The 25,879-nt window shown below is 28.0% G+C and overlaps 2 protein-coding genes across 3 annotated transcripts in view; both read left to right on the forward strand.

The window, feature by feature from the left end:
• Positions 1-8,956, forward strand: part of LOC121113887 (uncharacterized) — a 174,711-nt gene extending 165,755 nt beyond the window's left edge. The window contains exon 2 of the mRNA XM_071894163.1: positions 8,500-8,956. Coding sequence (XP_071750264.1) covers positions 8,500-8,753 — 254 coding nt within the window. The 3' untranslated portion in view covers positions 8,754-8,956. The remainder of the gene's footprint in view (positions 1-8,499) is intronic.
• Positions 8,957-21,194: 12,238 nt separating this feature from the next.
• Positions 21,195-25,879, forward strand: part of LOC121132586 (neural cell adhesion molecule 2) — a 287,177-nt gene continuing 282,492 nt past the window's right edge. For both annotated transcript variants that reach the window (XM_040728015.2, XM_040728016.2), the window contains exon 1: positions 21,195-21,652. In XM_040728015.2, the coding sequence (XP_040583949.2) occupies positions 21,439-21,652 (214 nt within the window). In that variant the 5' untranslated portion in view covers positions 21,195-21,438. The remainder of the gene's footprint in view (positions 21,653-25,879) is intronic.

The following is a 25,879-nucleotide window of genomic DNA, read 5'->3' on the forward strand; positions in this document are numbered from 1 at the left end:
CCTTCAAACCTCAGCCATTCACTCCTTCAAAATAAAGAGGTTTAGAGTTTAAAATGTGTTTTGTTTGTTAGAGTAATAATGATATTATTAATTATATTTTGAAAGCACAAAAATTACTAAAGTGTCATTTTCTTTCCCACGGACAAGAAATGTTGCATAACATAGAATCTTATAACTAGAAAATTGAGGTTTTAAGAATATACTCCAGAATGTTCATGGAAATAAATTGCATCTGCCTACTTGATTGATGTGATGCTCTATCTCACAGCTATGATTAAACAATAGATATAAAGAATTGTCGAATTCCTAATGTTTTGGGCCTTGTTTGTTTGAAGTAAAGGATGTAAGATAAAATTGAGGTGTTCCATTATGTAACCAAATCATTTAATTTAACATAAAATCTAGATGAATGTATTTATGTTGAAAGTACGTCATTTTTGATTTTTGTTACTTGGTCGAAGAAGTAATAGTACAATTGAGTGCATGAGTCAATATATTATAAAAACAAAAGCAGAGTATTAGCATGAAATTGTATAAAAAGGATATGTAAAAATGAATTAAATTTTGCAGCTGTTTAGGTACGTGAGCATACTATTGGCCAATTTTTTTTTTTTTTTTTGCAGAATTTACATTTTGCCAAAGAACAAAGAAAAAAAAACATACAATTCGACAAAGGTCTTTTACGGACTTATGATTGAAAAATGATATTTAACATAATGATATATGAAATTGAATATTTTAATTTAATTTATCAAAATAATGTGATACTCACATTTCATAGAGGTAAATTAATTAGTGGTATTTTACAAAAAAATATTTTATAATTAATTGTATACATTAGTGAACATAATGTTATCAATTTTTGAGTGGTTCCCCGAATAATCTGAATGGCTTGTCCCACTACAGCCAACCACATTTTTATTTTTTTGATCATAACGGAGGAGAAATATGTAACAAAATAATTGTTTTGGAGCGCACACAGACGGATACCCATTTATATTATTGTTATTTAAGCCGTAAAACACGAATAATTCTATGCTTTTACCTAGGATATAAAGAAATTGAAGAAAAAATAAAAAGATATTAGCTTTTTAGAAAGATACTTCATTTTACTCGATTACTTTTTTCTTCTTTTTGTGACGGTTGTATACTTTTTTTATAATTCTACTTAAGATAAAGTAATAAATATTCTAAATGCTAAAATTTTGTATCTATTTATATTTACTTTTATTTTTATCCTTCATGTCAAAATGAATTGTAGTTATATACCCTAAAAACTGGATCTTATACCGATATCCGTTGAAATTTTTAATTTTCATATTCATATTTTAATGCTTAAATAACAATAATAAATGTGTAGGACAAAATGATGTTGCCTACGACAATTAATTGATACGGAATCGCTGTCGTTTTTATTATTTAATTTATTTAAAGTACTATACAGATTTGAACCATGTTCAAACATGTTACTATGTTGTGTTTATATAATGATCATTAAGGAACATAATTAATAAATTAATTAATTCTGGATAATAACACTTATTATTTTACCTATTTATTAGACTATCATATTAAAAAATAATTGATATATGCAGTTGCATATATCAATAGCTACAAACTTTGTAGATACAAGAGTATCTCTTCAAAAACTTGAGAAAAAAATTCTGGCCTAAATTTGATGATATTATGTTGGGCGAAAATATGTTTTTCTTCAATACGAAAAATAAGGATTCTATTATTTTTATCACTAGAGAAAAGGAAATTAAATGCAACTTTTTAAACACAATAAAATAACTTTCAAATTTAAACTTATGAAGCTTAGCAACATAAATTACAAATTAAAACTTTTAAATCCCTTTACAAATGGATAATGCCGTTAAAAAAAGGAATTTTCAAATAGCCTTAGAGGTAAAAAAAAAAGCCCCTTAGAGGGCTGAAACTTTACAAACATAACTTTTTCATTAAAATACAACAGGAGATCAAATTAAACGGTCACCCTAATAATTGTAAACCCTAGTACATACGCTGAAATAAAATTTAGGGGAAATATACCTTAATTGTAACCTTTTACATGACCTAGAAACTGTACTTTATAAACTTCAATATTATATAACTATTCATATAATCATAAAAAGACTAAAACAATCCCGAAATTTTGTAAGTTTTTTCTTACATTAAAAATAAATTAATAAAATATGCATTTATGTGTGAAGCAGTAATTTTTAAAAGTATTAAATGTGACAAATGTCCCAAATGGTCCATCTGTTAAATGACCCTTTAGTAAATTGTCCTTCACAAAATATTATTTAGCAAGTTGTCCTGCATAAAATATTATTTAACAAATTATCCTTCTGCAAAAATATTTTAGGTCAATTGTTTTAGAACCGTTAAGGTCAACTTAGATTAAAAAAATGGGAAGTATATGTAATAATTATGTAATTTAAAAAAATGAATAGACTTTACATTTAATTTAGTTTGTAGCTATCTGTTTGTACTCCTGAAAAACAGAGATTAAGAGAGATGATATTTTTCATTTATATTATTAAGTCAAAGTTGGTGTTTTTGTCGACGATTAAAAACTCTGGACAGAAACTATCCTTTTTAAATATATAAATGTAAATTACTCAAACCGAGTCTTTTTTTATTTGCTCTTTCTAAAAGCCCGAGCATATAATTCAAGTTAAATTAATTTGCTTGTAACAAAATATGGGTTTGTGTATTTTAAGAGTCCTTGATGTTTTTCAAAATAAATATATAATTATTGTCTTATAAAAAATGAAGAACATGCCTTGAGAGTAAAAAGAATAATCTCTCTATGAATAGAACAACAGTTGTAACTAATTGATTAAATAAAGATACTGTATAAAATACAAGGAACAAGAAAACAGAGAAGACAAAAGCTTATGAGAAAGAAAAATAAGATTCTAATTAATAAGGAAAACACATAAAAAAAGTAGTAAAACTTTATCAAATAATTGGTTCGACAATCAAAGAAATATACTAATAATAATTCTCTCGTATCCAACATTTATTTATGCTCTTTCTCAAGAGAACTTACATAGATAGATAAACAAGAAAAGAATGGGTGGTTTATTTGCAGATATGTACATACACACTTTTATAGAAATAGAGAATCCCTATTTTCGAAGTAAATTGTTTTGTTTTTTGGTAGAGTGTGGTCTCATGGGTGTCATTTTGTGTTTGAAAGCTTGAAATAGGGTGGACTTTTCTTATGTTTCATCCTTCTATATTACCACTATATATCTTAGCTATCAATTTTACCTAGACCGTGTTCATTTGTAATTGAAAACTAATCAACAAAATTTGAGTTGCAGAAAAAAACCATATTTTGGAGATTATCACATAAAAAAATTGTAACATTTTGAACTTCTTTCATAGCCTGACTGAATTTAAATTGTTCATCAGATGATCTTATTTTGATATACAATTATCTGCATGCTGTAGCTCAGTTGGACTAAATACTGAGGATATTTTACAACTTTGCTACCTTGAATATACATATGTCAATATTTCTTGTAATTGGGGGAATTAAAACTACTAGTTGAACTTTTTCTGGACTAGGAGATTTTGTAGAATATAATTGAACAAAATAGAATTGCAGTAAAAAAACGATGGAATATGGAAGAAGTTCGAAGTGACGACTGTGCCATTAGTATTCCTCTACATGCCTTTGTATTTGTAACTAAGTATACACAGGTGACTCAATTACACTTTCTTTAATATTTTCCTCCTCAAAAGGAGATTAGAAAGAGAAAAACAAAAAATAAAATTGTTAAATTAAAAAAAAAAAAGTTATTTAGTTTTTTTTAATCAAATTACCCCACGTTAGAAAATTCTCTTTAAGATAGCTTAATTTAGAAAGTTATTTAATTTTTGATTGTAATCAATTTTTTTATGGACACCACAAAGATTGTTGAAATGGGCATAAATATTAATTTCATTTTACTTTTATTAGCCTGCTTCACCCAACAATAGATTTTTTTTTTGTTTAACCTTATTTAGGTAGGGAAAAAATCTTTACTTATCCTAAGACTAAATGGTTTAATAAATTGACTATTTTTTACTATGAAGTACTTTAATTTCTTTGTTTTTTTCCGTAATTTTTTTTAACCATATACTGCCCAAAAAAATATAATCTCAGTTATATAAAATTGATTGAACTTATATTTAACTTTGATAATATGAAATGTTCACTATTTATACTTCTGATACCAAAATGACAATAGAAATATGAAATCAAAGCAGAAAATACTATATTTCTGTAAATAATAATAAAAATTTATATAAGAAACAAGACAATGTAATATTTGTTTCTTTAGTGGACGGACAAATAATAATCTTAATTTTGTTCAAACATCTTGAATTTTTATGTTCAAAAATTATAGGTTAAATATAATACATACAATAAATCCCTTCGTGTGTACGCTCATTATTCCTAGGATATGTCGTTTTATTGTCCAATATTGCCGTTTTAAATTATTTCAATATCAATATATATATGTCTTTTGAAGAGCCCTCCATTTTGTGAGTTTTAGAGTAAAACAAATGTTTTCAAATAGGGAAGAGATTTGAAATATTTATATACATAGTATGTATTTATCAAATATGTACGATTTATATGGGGAAAAATATAAAAGAATTTCTCATTTTTAAATTAAAAAAAGAAATTTGAGGATATTAAATTTATTCTCAAATCTATGAGGAATTGACTTTGACGTTCAAAGACATTTATTTATAAATAAATCTAATTTCTCATAAACTTATAGAAATACTCATCTGTAAAAAATGAGACTTTTTAGGGAAAAAATAATTAGGGGGATTTATTATAAGTACACTACACTGCTTTTTTGATGCCTTGCACATCTCATTGTTTTATAGAAATATACTTATATAATACTATCATTATTCACCCCTATAGTGGGTATCCAGAGTGTGTTGTAAGATTACAAGATTATAATCTTATGACTCATAAAAATGTATTAAAAATTCTTTGTAATATGTACATTCTACATACTTTTATTTTCCATGAAATTTATGATAATCTTGACGTTGGTGGTATGAAGGAAGAAAGCAATGAAATACTTTGCACGTTAGGGTGAAGCTGATGCCACAACATTGCTCAAACAATCTAAACATTTTTGGACTCTATATATGAACAAATTAGGGGGAAAAAGTAGGACAAATACTATTAAAAAATAATTTTTATTGGCCCATATACCGTGTCTTCAGAAAGTATTTGACCACAATGATTTTGCTACAAATAACCATGCAAAACGGATTAGAATTTGGTTGTACATGAAAATCTTTAATGTACTTTTTATTTAAATATTATGAAAATTATTATTTATGAGGTTGATTTCAATCAGCTTCAATTAAAGACTCCAGACGAGGTTAGAAGGGAGTACATCCTTTAGCACTGACCCACTTGACATCATCCACCAATGAAACTCCATAGATCAATTGATTTTAGGGAAGTTGCTCTGGAAGACTCTACATGCTTAGGAATCAATATGGTACCATATTGAAAAGTCCAAAGGATTCTGATGTGAGGATTGGGTAGGCCAAAAGCCTTGTGGTGAGAAATTCATGTATTGTCTCATTCAGGCTTTAACCATGTTTGCTGTATCCACTCGGCACAATCAAGTGGGAATACTGTCGGCTTCTTCCCAGACATCTGAAAGGTCTTGTGGATCTATGGCATGACTTTATACTTTGAGATCGCCCTAACCTTCCTAGCAGCATACTCTGACATGCTCATGGTTAGATTGACCTCAAATTCATGTTCAGCAGCCTTTGACATCCATTTTATTACTCTATTACTTTCTCCACTAACTTACTAACCATGTACACTAAATATTTTGTTAATATTACTTATATATTTTATACATAATATACTATCTCGTGTTAAATTAATTATAATGAATCATACAGTAAAAGTACAAATAAACCACTAATGGCCACAACTCTTTCTTTACAAGCAAATTTAATACTTTTTCGAATTTGCCCTCAGTCCATTTCTCCTTACTCTCAATTCTTTTCATAATCCTATGCTCCATCTTTAATTTAAGAGAGGAAGAGAAAGTATCCCATCATGGAAGAAGCCTTTTGATATTGAAAAATTACAAACATATTTTTAAATTCCTCTGCATTTTTAGCAAATCCTGTTTTTCTAAGAGTCTATTCACATAAACAATATCAAAATGTGGGAAAGGGATTTCTGGCAGGATTTGATGGTTCTTCACTGTGGTAATAGATTCCCGGATATTAAGTATGCATATTGTTTGGAAGGTCCTCTATTATCCTGAGTATACTGAACCTCATGAGGAAATTGTATATAGATAGTTACTTTATACAAAAAGATGCAACATTTTACACAGTACATATAATTTTATATTTTCGGGGATAATAAGTATATAGCTTTGTTAGTTATTGCCCATTTTGCAAAAGTCTTAAAAATGATGGATTTTACAAAATAAATATGTTTTGATTAACATAATTTAAACAAACTGCACAACTTTAGAATTTAACATTAGATTTGATAACAATAATTTTAGCTCTCTAGCATAATTTTCTGTCAAGTTATTTCTGTTAAGATAATTATGAAAATGAATTGAAAAAATCATTTTTAGTATTTTAGAAATTGAGGGCATTATTTGATTATCATAAATTACATCAATTAATTTTTAATTGTATATTTTTTTTAAATATCATGTGAAATTATTTATTACCAATATTTATTTTCAAAGGCAAATACACATTCCTAACTACTCCAACACATAGTACAAACTAACTGTATTTCCAAGAATAATATTTATAAGAAGATTGGAATATTGTAGAAGCAGGAAAAGCTACGAAATTAAGTATAAATAAGCCGATGAGATTACTTAATAATCAACAAATTTATTCTTTAAACTTGATAAAACTTGATTAAATAAAGGCATATTTCCAGTAGTGAATACAAATCTAATCACATTATAAAGTAATGAAATAGCTACCTCCTGGAACAAAGTTGAATGAAAGTTATATATTTTCCTCAGATTTTTTGTTTGTTTGTTCGTCAACAAGAGAACGGCTAAAGTATCAGATCAATTTTGAAAGAAACAAGTCACAGTAAGAGATCAAAGGTAACGCAAAACGTAAAAAATCCATAATTAAACAAAAATTTGAAACAAATTGAGATAAGTATATATTTTTTAAACAAATATTTTCTAGTCTATCGAGTGTTCTTTCTAGTTGCAACTTTTTAATCGACTACATACAATTAAAGTAGGGTACCAGGTGCTGCAAAAAAAAATGATGGCACAGTAGGCCTTGAACCCGTTGAAAATGTAGTCCTCAGACATGGCATCCCAGGGCTCGGTGACAGTCTCCTTAAGTTTGTTGATATTTGGGTGACAGAAGGTGCAGGCCTTGGACTCAACATGAACTCAAAAAGTAAAATCCAAGGGATTGGCATCTGGTGAGTAAGGGGCCACATTTTCATTGGCCAGAAAGGCAAGTTGTCCTCCAAACTCTTCTTGACCTTTTTGGACGTGTATGCAGAAGTAATATTCTGCTGTAACACCACGTTTATGTACGGGGAGTTGGTGTGGATCCATGGTAACAACTTCTCCTCCCTTAGTTTCTTGCCAGAGTCCAAAAGTTTGCCAAAAGAAATTTGCTGATCAAGTTGAATTAGCATTTTCTCGGTTTTTAAGACATTTAGGAAGATCTAGTGTTTTTTTGTTTTGTTAGTATTTGACCAGAATAATTTTACTGCATTCACATAAACCTTGATTTACATAGTAAAAACGAAGTTAATGATTTTTTGCCACACCCTGTCATTGAATATAAATATTTTATCCTTGAAATGTAAGAGGTCGTTGATTGTCCACTCTATGTAGGTAAATAAAAAAATAATAACATATTTTAATACATACTTGTAATATATAAAATAAATTAAGACGTTAGAGACATAATTTTTTAATGAAGTTATTTTATTTGTTTGTCCTATCTTACATTCAAATATACTAAATAAGCTAACCATTTTTCTTAATCTTATTGTTTATATAAAAAATATATTTATTCCTATACAACTTGGCAGTTTAGGCCTCCAAAATGGCTAAGATCATCGATCCTGACTTTTAAAACATCCTAACCTTTATAAAACATATAAATTTAGTATATAAATAAACATGGAGAATATTATAATTGTTTGATTATTTGTAGAAGTTCTAATTTTTTGCAAGTGTTCAAATGTACAGAGTTTACATTCGTCAATGTCTCATTTGATTAATGGTTTTCCAAATATGTAGTATTTGTGTACAATATACAAAGGTAAACATATATCCCTAGAAGTACAACTAACGGTAACGAATGATTAATACATTTTATAAATAAGAGTAGCAATAAAGATTAATTTGTTAGAACCCTTCAAAAAATTAACCCCGATTTAGGGTAACTTTATTTATTTATCAATTTTTTTCTTTCTCTTTCCAGAAATGACATCCTTGAACAAGAACTCTCGACGACAGAGCAATGAAGATGAAATTCTTGGACGAAGAAAGTCTACTTCCACCTCCTCCATATCAAATCTTGTGAGCTTGAACATCATTTATCAACAAGGGGAAACGGCACTTCTTCCTTGTGATATCTCCGTGCCTAATGACACACGCTCCATTGATCAACTAGTTCTCATTATGTGGTACAGAGAAGACGTCGGTTCTCCCATCTATTCAATAGGAATGCCATGATTTAAAATCAGAGTGAATGAACTTTGGGGAATACAACCCATTATTAAGAAGCTCAGTTCCTTCGAGAGAAAATTTTCCTCAATCCTACATATTAATTATGTATATGCATAATTATAATTATTATAAGTATACTTAAAATCATAAAGCAACTATAAAGGAAGGCGTCAAGCCCTCAAAACTTCATACATAAAATAAATAGAAAAAAAAGGGTCAAAATCGGTTAAAAAATGCATTTATTTGTAGGTGAAAAAAAATAGATATATATATACCAGGACAGTCGTTATTATTTACCCATCTCTTTTATATAAATTTTGAGAGGGTAAGAGTAATCTTTTTGCAATTTTCCTAATCACAATGCTGTAGCAGTCAATTACTAAAAAAATTTATCTTAGTCGCCACAGTGAGCACACAGTACGAGAAGAAAATTGAGAGAGGAGAGCCGCTTCAAGCGTAATTTCAGTAGAAGGCCATTAGAGAGCTGACTGGTGCCTCGAAAAAGAATGATTTTCATTGTCTTCCATGCATGTTTGCATATATATGAAAACTGTGTGCTCATGGTGTCGACTAGGAAATTGTTTTTCTTGGCAATATTGCTTGTAGGAAAATTGTAAAAACAAATCAATTTTTACCTCTCAAAACTCGCATAATGGAGATGATCAAATAATAACAGTTAGCCCAGTATACAGAATATAATTCTAAGATCTGGAATAATCATGCAGAATTTTTATTTCAACATAAGGTGAACATAATAGAAGTGATTGTTTAAAAAAACGGGGGGAGGCGGGGAGAAGGTGTTTTTTTACTACACAATTCCTTCCATAGGGGAAATTGAAAAAAAGTAAACCTTGATAATTTTGTAACTTTAAGTACCTGTTGAACTAAGAGTAGAAATGAAGATTGGTATGGGTCTAAATCCTGCTTATATCTTTGCTTGATTCAATGTAAAGTTTTTGCTAATTTGCTTTCTCTTATAGCTTTTGTTGCTAATATAATTAAATGTCATGACAACTAAGGATCTCTCCTCTAAAAAACTATTCATTTTCTATTGTTTTTACATAACGAAAATACTTACAATGTACAACACTATACATTGCTATCTGGATCCTCTTTTTCATTATATGAATCACTTGTTGTTGACAATAAATAATACTAATAGAACTGATACTTGTACAAACTGTTCTTTTTCTTTCATTCTGTATACTCTCCTTTATTTCAATATTTTTTCGCAATTCTATATATATCAATCAGGAGACAGTGAATAAAAGCAGAAAGTGAATTAATAATAGTAACAAAAAATTCTAATATACATAATATGTAAAACGAAAGAATAAATTCTTTTCTTTCATAGCTTTCGAATATCAATTTAAATCAATTGATTTTTGGCAGGTCCTTCCTTCCTTTTCCCATCTTCCATAACTATTTTCAAATAAAACTCCCTTTAGACGGCATACAACATCAACTACAATAATATAGTATGAGTATTTCCATAGAGATTAATTTAATTTTAAAATGTATGCACATACATAAAGCCTCATTTGCCAAGGACGTGCATGCATAGATTTATTGGAAAATGCAAAACAATAATTGATTATGATGTCCTACTTACATATTATGAAGTTTTATTGTTGGGTTTCAGTATCTCACTAATACAAAAGTGCACATTACATTTCTTATAACAGTTGCATCGTATGGTTATTCCACACACCTTAGATCACATAGACAAAAATATACACTTTATTTTTGTCAGCTGTCGATGGTTCTCCTTCTTTTCTATTATTTAGTGTTCTGAATGTGTATTGGTTGATTTGGAATTAGCCCATGTTAAGCTGTGTACAATTTGTAAGAAATTTTGAATTGTAATTCCAATTCCAAGTGGGAAGTACTGACAAATTGATTTTGGGACATTTCTCTGTTAAATTGCGAAGGAGAGATTGCCAAATAAAATAAAGATTCAAACGAATTTCATTGATTCGTTACAAATTTGATCTGGATATCGTTTTCGGACCGAATCACAACACTTGTATGGTATTATACCTATATGTACCCCTTCAACATAAAAGCATGTTAGAATGATTTTTTCTCATAATTATATGAATTACCATCAATTTCTATTTCTAGCATATTATTCTTTTTACCTTTTGGGTGTAGGCAAATTGCATTTAAATTAGCCAAAATAGATTTTTACTATACAAAAAATGAAAAATTGATACAGTTTGATTAGAATGGACCTAAATTTGGACTTTCTTCTTATCTATATTGTAGTTCAAGACTGTTTTCATGTTAAGACACTACATATGTATGTATAACGTACATATGTCTTAACGAGGTTTTAATGTCTCCCTCCCTTCTTTCCCTCAGTGTCCATTTATTTTTATGATGGCCTTTATACAAAAAATCCTCACAAAAACATTAATAATAATATCATGCGAACAGAAATGCAATATTATCTTCATTTTTTGCAAAAATCGCATTTTCAATTGTACTTAGGCACACACACACATATTGTTGTGCATGCCTACAATCTACATCCATTCGATCATTTTGAATAAACGAATGTATATCATCAAAAAGTAATGATGAATGAAAATAAAGAAGAGAAAGGGCCCATGAGATTAGATGATTTGCAGCGCTGATCCGAGTTCTTTTTTTTTTTTGTTCAAATTGTGAAAATTTAAGGTATTGTAAAAATCAATACATTATTTTAAATGGGTTCATTTTTTATACATTTTCCATTAATGATAATGATAATCTACTTAAAAATTAAAACAGTGCTTATTTGAGGGTGGGACTCGATGATTTCCATTATTTTATCCATGTTTTTGATAATTGGTCTTGCATATTTGACATCAAAATTATCACCAAAACGGAATCGACGAATCAAAAATAGAGTGTGATTTGACTTTACAAAAATAAAAACATAAATGCTATTCAGATTTTCGGTGGCCCAGCTTGTGCTTTCACTTTTATGGAAGAAAAACCGTGAAATAGGTATGGTGTGTTTTCTTTTTCCCAGTTTCCATCTTTGACACACGCTGAAACCATGCACGTTTCTTTAAAATCTTAAATTTATAGTGCTATCCGGCGTACACTGATTGTACTTGACATACATTAATAAAGCCTCTTTTTTGACAAATAATAAATTTATTTTTTCTAAACTTTTATCTTTTGCAATATAGAATTTTTTTATTCCTTCCATATATTCCCTCACTCTACCTGCATAGTATAGGCACACAAACATACCTAATAACTTTCCATTACTCATGCATGCATAAATGCTTAAATCATCTGATTATTACCAATCACAATCCCACATTTTATACTTTATATAAAAACATCACAAAATAAGAAGAGTTACCTTTTCTTATAATTCCACTTCCCATATCCTAATGATTTATTATCATTTTTCTCTTTCTTCTCCATTCAAGCCATATTTTTCATTTTTGCAACATATTTCATAATGATGCATTTTTTGCCTTTTCTTCATAGTCAATCTTCAAAAGGTTTTATTTTCTATACACATGCATGTGCTTTCTTCAAAAGCCTTCATTTACATCATAATGTGATATGTGCGTATGTAGATTGAATTGAAGGGGGAAGTTTGAATGGATGTTAAAAACAACAAACACGGATTATTTGTGATATGATTCTTAGAAAATTATATATCCAATACCATACTATACTCATATTCTCTTTGAGGAAAGGTATATTTCCTCTCTAAAGGCATCATATATTAAAAGAGTTTTCTTTTTTTACTTGTTAAAGTAGTAATAAACTACATAGTTAGGTTTCCATGGGTTTACCTATAATGTACTATAATACATTACTTCCAAGAAGTTTATTAACATGACATTTCTTAAAAGCTTAATATGGAAATCTATTCATATCGATATACATAAAGACCAAAGTTAAAAATCAATCCAAGATCAACTTTTTCAGACTGTAAGGTACCAATACTTTTTTTCAGTACGTGATATCAGACCATAGATAGAAATTTTTTCATTTTCAAATCTTGGATTGATTTTTTGCTCTCAATGTCAATGTTCTTTTCATGAAAAATCTTGACAGTATCGTAATAGTGTGATAAATAGATATTGTTAATATACTATGGTTATAACATATAAAGAGGTACCTTTATTGTTATTATTTAGGAGAGAATATATATTATTTTAATTATTCATTAATGATAATTACATAATCCAAACATTACATGTGATTTGAGTCTTTATCGGATATTGTCAATGACCTGAAACAATCTCATAGAGTAGAATCAACCATACATACAACAATTAACTAAACTACATAACTATATTACATTAAACTATTTTTATAAATATTCATTTGAAAAAATATCTGTTCGATAAATTGTCTTTTGTCAAAATCGTTTTGGCGAGTAGTCCACTTACAAAGACCAACCTAGACATAATTTTTCTTTGAGACCGATGTAGACCGAACTATTTTATATGAACGAATGATTTCGGTCAACTAATAAGAAAATGTTCCGTTTGAAGGCCAAAATTATTTTGTATGTAGCTTTGATATGCTTATTGTAAATACAAATGTAGACGTTTAGTAGAGAATAGAGATAAAAAAGATATTTTTTTCAATATTTTATTTTGTCTTATATGGTATCAGAAGCCTAATATATATAGGTATAATAATATATATATTTTTAAAGCGTAATAAATATTTAAGAATTATTTTAAGATAGATAACCCCTACAACTATAAAAACAGAAATGCCCTCAAAACTTTGACTCAACAAACCATTTCCCATATTTATTTACATACCTTTGTATAATAGGGAGGTTTGTGTTTACCCTTGTTTCGAATTTCGATTAAAAGTTTCGCAAAAAAAGTTGTCTTATGGTATGAAAATGACCTATGCAAAATTGCATTGTCCTACGAGGTCATCTTTCTGTAGCTCAACTTGATCAAATTATGAAAACAGACAATTTGACTTTACATAGTAAAGATAGAAACTAAGAAAACTTCTTTATTTCTTTTGCATTAAATAATTCTGATAAACATTTTTTAAACTTTTTAAAAGTGTTTAAACTTTTTTTTTGTATAATTATACTATGTTACAAAAAACAAGAATAAGTTAAAAAATTTCATGACCCGCGTATAGCACACATTTTTTTTATCCATTTTCGGAAAGAAAACATCAAAACGGTCTTATTTTATTCTCTCTTTTTACTCCATAGGGCAGCTTTAGAAAAATAATTATTTTTGTTATTTAAAAGTGAGAATAATGCCAATCATAATTAAATTTTGCAAAAAAATAATTAATGTTCTAAATTAATTTTAATTGATGATATGAAGAAATGTTTTCTCATTTCAAACTTTGACCTTGCTGTGCTACTTTAAGACTGAATATTTTCTTACCTATTGATAACTTTTCCAAATTACCTGTAATCAAATTTCGAAAAAAGTTGAAAAAAACCTCCCTAATATACAATGCCCTTTTTTAACCTTCCACTGAATGTACCATACAAAATATCTGTACATAGAATAAATATAAACATACGTAATCCAGGTAAGGAAGGCTTTGACAATGACTAATGTCTTTTGAACAAAGATACCTCCTCATCTTTTGTTCAATATCCTCGGAGGACAGAATGAAAAAGAAAGAGTTGTATCCTTCTTCAGAATGGACTTAGGTACGTAGATACATTGTGTGTTACAAAAATCTGAACAAAGTTTATCATATATCGCAAGAACAATAAAAGATAAATACTTCATTTTATTTTTTATAAATTATCATATAATTAAGTAATAATTTTATTCACTAAGATTCCCATTACCTGCCACAAAAGCTTATAAACGGTATCTAAAGGCAAAGCAAGTCTTTTTGATATAAGCCTTATCCATTTTATCCCAGGCATGGAGGTAATCAATATTCTTGTACGAGGTTCGATAGGCTTCCCTCTTTACAATGGATTCAGATCTGATGCTAGCCAAAAATAAATAAATAGTACTCAATCCAAACTTTTGATATTAAGTCTTCAAGTTGAATCAGAGGCCTCAAATATGTACCGAACAGTGGTGCTGGTACGCCTTTTCCCCACACTCTACTTGACAATGTTCCTGAGACTTTTTCCGCACATAGCAAAATCAGGAGGTTGGTTCGTTTTGATTTGTTCCATTGATTCCAATGAAAACAAAATATTAAACAGTTACTCCCAAATTTTTGTAATAAAATTTATTCATATTTCAGATACATACACTGTACAACATAAGTGAAGAAAAAGAAAATTAGAGTCACTTTATTGAAGCTTTTTTCTTTAAATAACTTTTTTATGTGTCTTTCAAGAGAGGCATTCAATTCTCCTATCCCCCCTCCCTTTTTTTTTATAGTCAAACTCTCTGAATAAGAATGACATTTTTCATATTTATACATATACTATACATATATAAGTATAAAGAAAAAAAGAAAGAAATAGAAAAAGGATGAGAAGAGATTTCACAATATATTTTCCATTATGTAGCATGTATCTCAAAACTTGGTTAATAATACATGACATGTACACTAGGGTAATTGCATTTTGACTTTAAAAAAAAACAACAGTTTCCTGTAACAAAAACAGATGTAAATACCCCTACAAATGACATATTGTCAATAAATTGAATTAGAATAAAATGAAAAATCTCACGCATACATTATTATAAGTATCACTGATATGCTATAAATTTAGAAATAGCAATAGTAACCGTTGGCTATATAACAAATTTTGCTTTTATAATATAGAAAATAGCTTCACAAGAAATCTTTAATCTTACTGTCTGTTTTTTAGGAGCAAACTCACAGGTAACAATTGTAAAAATGTACTATAATCTTTGGTTATTACCAATTACTCAAATAAGAAAATTTGTACAAAACTAAAAATTTTGAGATACAGCAAAATTGAAAGGACTAATTTTTGCTTTCTACATCATTATACGTGGTTTGATCATATTTTTTTTATGGTGCAGTAACACCTATTTATTTTTCAGAAAGATACAGCAATATCAATTGTAAATATAACGCTCACTACATTCTCCATCTTTCGATCTGAAAAAAACATTTTATTCAGAAACTAGATAAGATACAAATTTGAAAAATGCTCAAATTTAAAATTTAAATATATGGTACAAGCTATCATTGAAAAAAAATGGTAAAAACTTTTTGATTTTTTTGGAACGTGTAAGATATAATATCCTTCTTTTTTCACCCCTCCATTCCCCTTCTTCCACCCCACCCACCTACAAAAAGCCGATTATTTAATTATTCTTTTTTAAATAATGTTACAAATAAAAATGAATTACAAATCGTTTATTGTATATTTGAAATTGAGGCAATTAATTGATTTTTCACAAAATTTCCCAATAATAGCTAAGATGTAAAATTGCAATTAATTTAATTTTTTAGAATATTTTGGCAAACCATTTTTTACAGCGAACCCATTTTTCTAATGCATTATAATGATTGACTGTATTTCAAAAAAAAAAAAAATCTCACTTCACTACAATCTCTATAGGTTGATGTCCACACATTATAAAAAAGACAGTTATGTTACGGCACACTGTAAGTCGAAAAATATGTTTATAATCTGTATATCAATTTTTATGCATTGTAAGCGTGACAATTTTCTCTTACACTTAAATATAAACAAAATATTGATATATTATTATCCCTTCGATTTTAATACACTTCAGGAATTTGAAATTTTAAAAAGTTACTACCCTAGAGTAGACTGCCTTCTAGAAGTATTCATATAGAAAATAATATATTTGGGGGCAAGTTACCTACAAGCGCCCTTCGCTATTTATCAGATTTTTTTTTTTTTTTGGTGAAATAATCTTTGTTGTAAAACTTGCCATAATTGCATATTTAAATACTTTTTGTAATTTTGTAATAAAGATAATTTATATGTTAAATGCCATACATAATCGTCATATTGGTCATATGAAGTTGATCTCATGGACAACACACTCGGGAGAAGTATTTCTTTTGAATACAATTTATGTTCGAACCCAAGTGATTTCTAAAGAAAGAAATATACGGTATATATTTGTATTCCACAAAAAAAAATCCTAGGTTAGATGGAGTAAATGTAATCCTATAATGTTTACTTGTACTTAATAAGTGCAACTCCACATAACTAAAAAAAGGAACATTTATAAAAATCGTCTTATTGGTCCATTAATTTGTAGCCGATTGTAACTATTAACATTCGAATAATTTTTGAGTTGAAGATTCATATTAAAAATATTCTTAAATAGGATATAAATCTTTTTAGCAGTCAGTACATAAAGAAAATTTAAGCCAAAAAAATGTCCTCCAACTATGGTATGCGTACTACTGGTGGGGCACTTGGAAGAACGTCGTACATAAGTGCTATTGTATTCTATGTTTGTTCATAATGGTAGTGTGTAAAGGTTTTGATTTTTTTTTCGGGAAGTACCTGTAAAAAGTATGAAAATAACTTCTCAAAAGAATATTTTTTAATAATTATTATTTATGAATATTATGTGCAGATATTTTTATAATATATGAATTAAACGTTGTTTTTATACAAATAATGTTTTATTCTCCGTATAAAAACCTTAGCCCATACTGCAAATGATGTTTAAAAAAGGTAAAAAGACAATTTCGTGGCCTTTAGTCTCCCTTTTCAAGTGATTTTATCCCCTTAAACGTTGCACTGTAAGGGTAAGGTCGAGAAGAAGGTTAATTCAATTTCCAGGCTGAGCATGGACTTGCTGATGGTAGCCACGAAAAATACATTGGCAAAAATTCCTGAAAACTGTAAAAATAATACAAACCTTAATCTATATCTAAATAATATTTGACAAAGGACCTTAACTCTGGACTACCTTATAAATATGTATGAGGGTTTCTCATTTTACAAAATACTGTTAGTAAATTGTAACTATTCTCAATTTCAAGCATTTATTTTTATACTTTAAGAGTAAATTTACTTTGAAGCCTGTCTTACTCAACAGAGTGTGGATTTTAAATGCAGAAAATTGAAGGATATTGTAAATACCATTTTATTTTCCAAAATTAATTGAGCAATTTTCAAATCTTTGGTCTTACATGTGGGGATCCATAGTTAGGTCAATCACACAAGCCAACCATCTCCAGCATCAACCGAAGCCTCCTAATTGCCCTAAACTTAGCACAGGCCTGGACAAGGAACTCATTTTCCTTGTTGGCCACTGTCTTCTAAATGGAACCCAGCAAAGAGTCAAAAGTGTTATGTAGACTTTTATGCGACTCTTTCCCCAAGACACTTTACTAGGAGGCCACATTTGCTTTTTCCTTTTGCTTCAGGGTACTTTTTGCTCTCTAAACTATAATGAGTCTTCCTTGCAGGTATTCCCAACCCATTCGACTTATGGAAAGCCTTTGCAAATTGTAAACTGTTGATTTGGGCAGTTTTGTGAACTCAATTATCCTCTTGGGCATTCGCTTAGCACGGAAGCACAATATAATAGTCTCACAGTGTTAGTATTCGGAAACAAGAATTTTGTATTTTTTCTGATAAAGTTTTTTCAGTCCCATCATTATCACACGTTGATAAACTTAGATCTCAGTGTTTCCAAGATATTAAATGATAAAATTGTATTGTATTGAAAAACATTACCTAGTATATTCTCATAAAGCACTGATTTTTGGTTGTTCGTTTGGAACAACACTACCCAACCTGTGGAAAAAAGTCAACAAAGTATGAAAATATAATGACAAAGATTAAATGAAACTTTAAATTTAAACTAGTAAATAATTCATAATATTAATAAAAATAATTTTGCTGAAAAAAAATAATTTCCTTGGTATTTCCCCGTAGGTGTAAAACCCCGATAAATCCTACTTATGAAATCAGATTCATAAGAGACTAAATCCTAAGATGGGTATATGTAGGTGTGAACAAAAGATACATCAATGCTGCGATATTAGCTAAAACGTATGATGCTATTATTAGAGTATTTCACATGTTTCAGCAATGTTCATGTTGGCCATTTTGTAAGCCTAAAAACCAAGTTTCATAACCATGAAAGTCCTATTTTAATAAATATTATAGAAAATAGTGAAGCAATGAATGCCAAAATGGAAACATAAAAAAAAGGACGGGAACCTTACTGTCTATCACTAGTATATCCCTCAATAACCAAGTGTCATAAAATCCAATAAAAAAATATTATTACATCGTTATTCAATCTTTTTTCCATATTGGTTATTTAAAAAAAGTATTATAGTGGAGAGAATAATCTTCTTTTTCTTTATTTATCCAAAAAAAAAAAAACGTAATCCATATATAAAATTATAGTACAAATTTAGATATTTTATATCGAATTTCAGCATATTAATTTGTTTATATTCAAATATCCCTGTTTATTATTGACATCAAGTAGTATCAAAAAAGTTTTAAGGATTTTAATTTTGAAATTCATTTGATGAAGTTTCATCAATACATATTAGAAATTTTTCGATTTTATCTAGTAAAAATATCAATTTGAACCCTTAAATTATTTTTGTAGCACATATGCAACACACTAAAAACATCTTTTTATATAATTTTCAACAAAAATATAACAAATTACGACTTTCTTTTTACATCTGAAAGAACCCTGTTGATATGTATGAATATATATTTGTATAATTTTGCATCATAAAATACACACATTTTTTTCTCTCGATATATTACTGGTATGGATCGTTTTTCACCTATAAAAAATTATAAATTCATGCCGTAATCTCAATAGACACGCTCCTTCTATGAAATTATGGCGTTAATGAAAACACTCTATACCTGCAAAAATATACAAGCACAAACATTCAATTACTAATTAATTATTTATAATTTATATGGTAGTAAATATTTGTTTATCTTTTGGTTCTCATCCGATTAAATTATCCCAAAGATAATAAAATACTTACATTTATTAAATGTTACCAACCAAGAAACAACATACTATAGTATATTCATATTAATCTTGATTATGCACCAAAAATATTTACTTACAAGGTGTGTAAGCTATTAACAATTTTATCTAAAAAAAAAACAGCAAATTTTTCATGGAATCTAGTTTATTTTATTCAATAAAAATACCTCCAGCCTCAATTACAGTCTCTATACGAAGACAAAAGTGCAAACAGGGCTTCCCCGCTTTGTCCCTTGGCAAATTATGGAATTCCTTCTTGATCTAACTGATAATTTCGTCTTTGATGTTGTAGGGGCTTTAGTTGGTTTGTACATTGATAAATTCAACGGATTTAGATCCAGCTAGTTTGGAAGCCAAAAGTCATGTGAAATGCATTGTTGTTGCTTCGAAATCCCCTTAAGGGGCCTTAAATTCAATTATAACCTTACGTACGAACGCCTCCCTGAGTCCCAGAGTTCGAACAATTGTTATATTCCAAGGAGGGCACCGTGCCTTTTCTGCATATTTGGGACAACGAATCTGTCCATTGATTCCCTTTTTTCCTAATTTGTGCAGATTTGAACAAGGTTTTTAAGAACAATCAGCGGCCTACGTGCCTGTATTTCTCCAACATACCATAGATAGTATGGACACCTTGTATGTACTTCATACGTTGAGAGTTTATTGAAAAGGAACATAAATATTTAAATAGGTAGTTATGTATACAAAAACTATTTTTTCTGCCTCGTTTAATTTGTAAAAAAATCATCTTTAATAAATAAAAATATTTTTTTTATAAAATAAAAATCAATGGATAAAAATTACCAATTTCAAGCTTCATTGAATTAAGGTTTTAAATTGACAAAAAAAATGTCTATGAAGCTTTTTAATGAAGAAACCCTTCTCTTACATACAAAAATAAAGTAAAGTTAAATTGTCAAATAATAATTTAGAAGAGGTAAAATCATCAATTTATTACTATGAAAAAATGCGATAAAAAAAAAAATAGAACAATAAAAATAACATCCATAATTCACTTTTTTTGCTCAGGGTCTCTCTTTTCAAAATGACATTTTTTTTTTTTTGCTTCACCATATATTAATAATAGAATAGGTATACATATAAAAAACAAATATATTTATAATTTATTATTTGCTCATTTTAATTTCATTTTATTTAAAATTATTGAGATGAAAAATAAAATATATTATATTATAATATCTTGACGTTAATCTCAAAGAATAATATTGAGTCATAATTTAAAAATCCTTGCACACCTATATATCAATGCTTTCTATTTTTATTTCCATGAAGATTAAAATATGATTTGTTGCAAGCAAAACATTTTGCTCGAGTCTATTATTTTTACTTTTTCAAGCTGTTCAAGACTCTCTGAAAGATGTTATATGTTTGCTTTGTATATAAGTATTAACAACAAATATTTAATAAAAAAAGAGTTGCCTCATTTTATCTTTGATGGATTGAGTTTCTTGTTATTATAAACTATATATCAGTTGGGTGGTTTTTTTTTAGCTGAATATGATTGTAAGCTTACAATTGTGTATTATACTTTTTACAAATATTTATTGTAAGTAATAGATTCTACACAGAGAGCCATTACAATAAAAATACTACACTATTCGTTATGGCTAATTTAATTTCTATATATTTTAACCCATAAAAAAACAAAGCACACAATATACGGACAATTCCATTGTTCCACTCTGATTTTAAACCATATAAACAACCTGTTTTAACACAAATTAGATGCTCGAACTGGAATGCACATCCCTAGTTTATCGGATTCACAAAATCATTGGATTGACACCTCACACTTTGGAGAGAACCGTGTTGTTTTTGATACGAGTCCTAATCCACGAAAAGCAAAACTAAAGATTTTTAATGTGACGGAGTCTGATGATGGACTATATCGATGTCGAGTGGATTTTAAGATTTCGCAGACACGAACATCTCGCTTGAATCTAACTGTTATAGGTAAGTGTTTTTTTGTTAGTTAAAATTATAAATATATTAATACTTTTGTGTTGTTCCTTATTTAAAATTAAAGACAGGAGTACCGTCCAGTTAGTTTCAGTTTGGTCCAGTCCAGTTATGCATATTTTATCTACAACTTATAAAGTTTGGTCTTTCATGAGATCATCTAACTTTGCTTTGTATTTTTAATCAGTTTTAGTATGATAGTCCAAACGACCGGCCCTAAGACTAGACTGGACTAAACCAAAAAAAAAAGTAATGACAAAATACTCACAGGGGCATCCAGATATACATTATTTTTTTAATTATTTGAATAAAGATCCAAAATTAATAAAATTTGAAAAATTTAATTTTTCAAAAAGTTTCAAAAATTAATTTTTTTTTAGAAAAAAATTTTACTTTCAATTTTTTCAACAAAAATTCAAAAATAAAATTCTGAATATATATTATTTTTTTGAAAGAAATTTCAAAAGTCCATAGTTCTTCTCAAAAAACTTATTTTTTAATAAAATTTCAAAAATCCTTAGCTGCTTACAAAACATTTCATTTTTAGGAACATACATTTTAAGATAAAATTTGAAATAATAAATATTTTGGGGAAAAAATAAAATTTACGGTCAAAAAAAGAATAAAAAATTGTTGGGGGAAAAAATAAAAACAATGGGATTTTAAACATTAAGTTTTTTAGTAATCATTAAAAATTCCTTATTTTATTTGGGACGAGGGGGCTACAACCCCTCCACCCCACACCCTCAGAAGGCCCCTGACTTTTATAAATGTACTTTATGTCTATGCTGTGTAAATTTCCTGTTAAAAATATATATCGGTAATTTAATCTAGAAATAAGTTTTTATTGGTTTAAGAAAATAATTTTTTTATTTTGTGATCAAAGATGAATAGTTCTACATGCAAAAGTACCTTTAAAAATAATATTAGACCTCGGATTTAGTTTAAAAATAAGTTGAACTTACTTACATATGTTTAAAGTACGTTTTCTTTATTTAAAATCTTTTCAATAGGAGTTGAAATCTAAATTCTATAAATAACATTTGTGGAGTGGTATTACAATCAATCTAATTTAGAATGTGTCAGATAAGTTTGTTTAGTGTTGGTTATATTATCATTTTTATTGATTTTATGATAGTTACATGAACACACTCAAATATTGGAGTAATAAGACTAATTATTTAAGTTTCAAGTGTGATATTTGAATAGAACAGAAAAAAACAAAAAATGTCAATGTTAAAATGTTAATGTATTAAAAAGGTAAAACCCCATTACTTATGTGGAATTTTTTAAAACTTGAACTCCACCAAACTCAAAATGGATCTATTATACTAGTAAGAGCTCAAATTGACACAAAAACAAGGCTGAAAATATCAGAGTGAAAACTAATTTTGTCTAAATAAATAATCTATTGTGTAGACATAACTGATAATAGATATTTTTTTTTTTTAAATGCAATCTTTATTTACAAACAAAAATGTTACCTTTGGTCAAATACTTTTATTTACTTCAGTACATATTTATTGTGCATCAACATAAAATTATCTACAACAAAAATCTCGAAGAAAAAAAAAAATAAAACTTCATAGGTATATACTTACAACCCAATATTTCATTGCAGTCAATCGTTGGTATTTCACAAATTTGTGTGAAAAGTTTTGATATCCAAGAGTTTTAGATAAAATTTAGAATTAAAATTTGATTTCACAGACTTATATGACAAAATGGTCCTTCGAATAAAATATCTCAATATCTCATTGATTTAATATGATGATGGAATTTGACTATTTTTAAGTGCAACTTACAGCACACCAAAAGGGTATATAAAAGTAATGGGTGGATATAAATAGACGACAATTTGTTACGGATTACAAATGTAATCCATGCTCAATTTTAAGAAAAATCAGTTAATCCTTCTTTTGTGTTGACGGGTAATATGTGTATTATTGTTGTTTTTTTCAAGATTTTTCGAATTGCAATTACCACTAAATCAGAAAAGTTGTCATGTGGTACGAAAATAGCCTTTGCAAAATATCAACTTTGCTACAAATTCATCATTGGATAACACATATAATTTAAAGTTTCGAACGAGACAAAAGTTGTTTATTTCGTCAAAAATGTATTAAAATACAAATTTTTTCACTTATTTACTTTTTTTTATTCCACCAAGTGGTTTTAGAAAAAAACTTGCAATCATTTTTTTTAATGCAAAACAACTAAAAAAGTAGTTTTTTGTATGTGCTTTACCTTAGTAAAGAGTTTTTTTCTTTTCCATAATTTGGTTATGATAAAATAAACATCTTCTAAAGATGATTTCGTAGAAAAATGCATTTTTTACAGGTCATTTTCATACCATAGACAACTTTTCCGCACCACCATATGTCACTGTTAAAATAATTTGTCATATTTTATAAACTGGTTGAAAAAAAAGAAGTAATGGGATACTTTAATGTTATATAATGACCATAAGTAAAAGGCATTATGAAATTTGAGTAGCACATAATATAATGTAATATTTAATTATGATATTGAATAAAAAATATAAATACGTTGTGTATGTTCAAATATCATTGAGAAGTTAATGCCAAAATGCATTTGAATTGTCTTATAATTTGCTCTCCATATATTTTTACTGTATATGAATAATGCATATAGAATCCAAATATATACATAATAAAAAATTTATCATTTTTTTAATTAACTGTCTTAAACTTTCTTCTAAAAACGCTATAAAACACATATAGGATGTCATTGCTTTGCTTATATTACATTATATATGTAAAAAAAATTATAGAGCAAAGTTTGTACACATATACATATTTGCATTTATGTGTCATGTAACAATTAAAACTGATTTAGGGAGTCGTTTTTCAAAGTGACAATTTCTTACCAAATGAAAATATAATGGTAGCTTTATGTTTCCTCGTATATTTTTCTCTGCCAACGGAGTTGGTCATATTTTGTTTATTTTGTAAAAGGTAAGGTGAAAAGAAAAAAATTTATTTGATTTTTTTTAAATTTCATTGTCATTAATGCTTATATATTGAAATCCAAAAAGAAATATTATGACGTCAAACTAGACGATTTCTATTATTTTATCCATATATTCCAAAATTGGCATTTCAGAGCAATGTCGCATAGTACGGCTAGTATACAATAAATGACAACATTTAGCAAAACTTTTATAAAATGCATCTGTTTTATCAAATTTTTGACTGTAAATTTAATTTCTAAACTTGTCATCAATATTTATTTACCCCTTTGTTCGAGAACTGGGATTTTCTTTTCCCCACATTTTAGGAAAATGCTTCCAATTTCTTTAAAATAGATCTTATTTCCGAATAATTTAGTATGCTCCTAATACATATAGAGTGCAACTATTTGGTGTTATAAAAATGTATTTTTTCCAAGTATTCGTAAATCCTGAAATTTTCAATAAAGATAGAGCGAATTTGTTATTGGTTTTCTTTTAAGTAGTTATTTTTCTTTCCCCTAATTATCAATTTTAAGTATACGCGTTGTAACTAATGTATTTCATCTATATATCATACTATACTTAATTGAAATTAATAAGTACATTTTTGCTACCAATGACATTTGGCTGTAAAATATATTCACATAATTTATCCCTATCTTCAACAATGAGGCCTTAAAACTACTATTAACCATAAAAATAACAAAAAAAATGAATCACCTTTTTGTGAAGGCCATTAGGCTAAAAGAGAAAAAATAAAGCCATATTTGGAAACAGGAGAACAATTGCTGGTCTTTTCAACCATTAAACTCAGATGGAAAAACATAAAATAAACAAAAACTTAATTTTTATTTCAATAATTCCCGATACACGAACATGAATACTAATATCAGAAGCTGTTTTGTATGCCATGAGGCAGGGCAGAATATCCTATTATTTTGAAACCTATAACTCCAGAGCCTCCGATATAATAGTACTGTATTCTGTTACACAGAATAGGAAAAGAGTTGCAGAGTATAAGTTACTTGAAACATAGCAAGTGTTGCCAGATATTTACGACAAACATATAAATAATGCTGAGTGTCACTAGAGAAGTATTATGATCTAAAAAAAACTATAAATCTGTCTTTCTAGAAATTAAATGACTTTTTAAAACAAAACATTAAGTTACATGGCAGAAATTTCTATTAGAGTTCATTCTTTGGAGAATAATTCGTAGATTTTTACCTGAGTAAACAATAAGTACC

The sequence above is a fragment of the Lepeophtheirus salmonis genome, chromosome 2, assembly GCF_016086655.4.
Source record: "Lepeophtheirus salmonis chromosome 2, UVic_Lsal_1.4, whole genome shotgun sequence".
Lineage (NCBI taxonomy): Eukaryota > Metazoa > Arthropoda > Copepoda > Siphonostomatoida > Caligidae > Lepeophtheirus > Lepeophtheirus salmonis.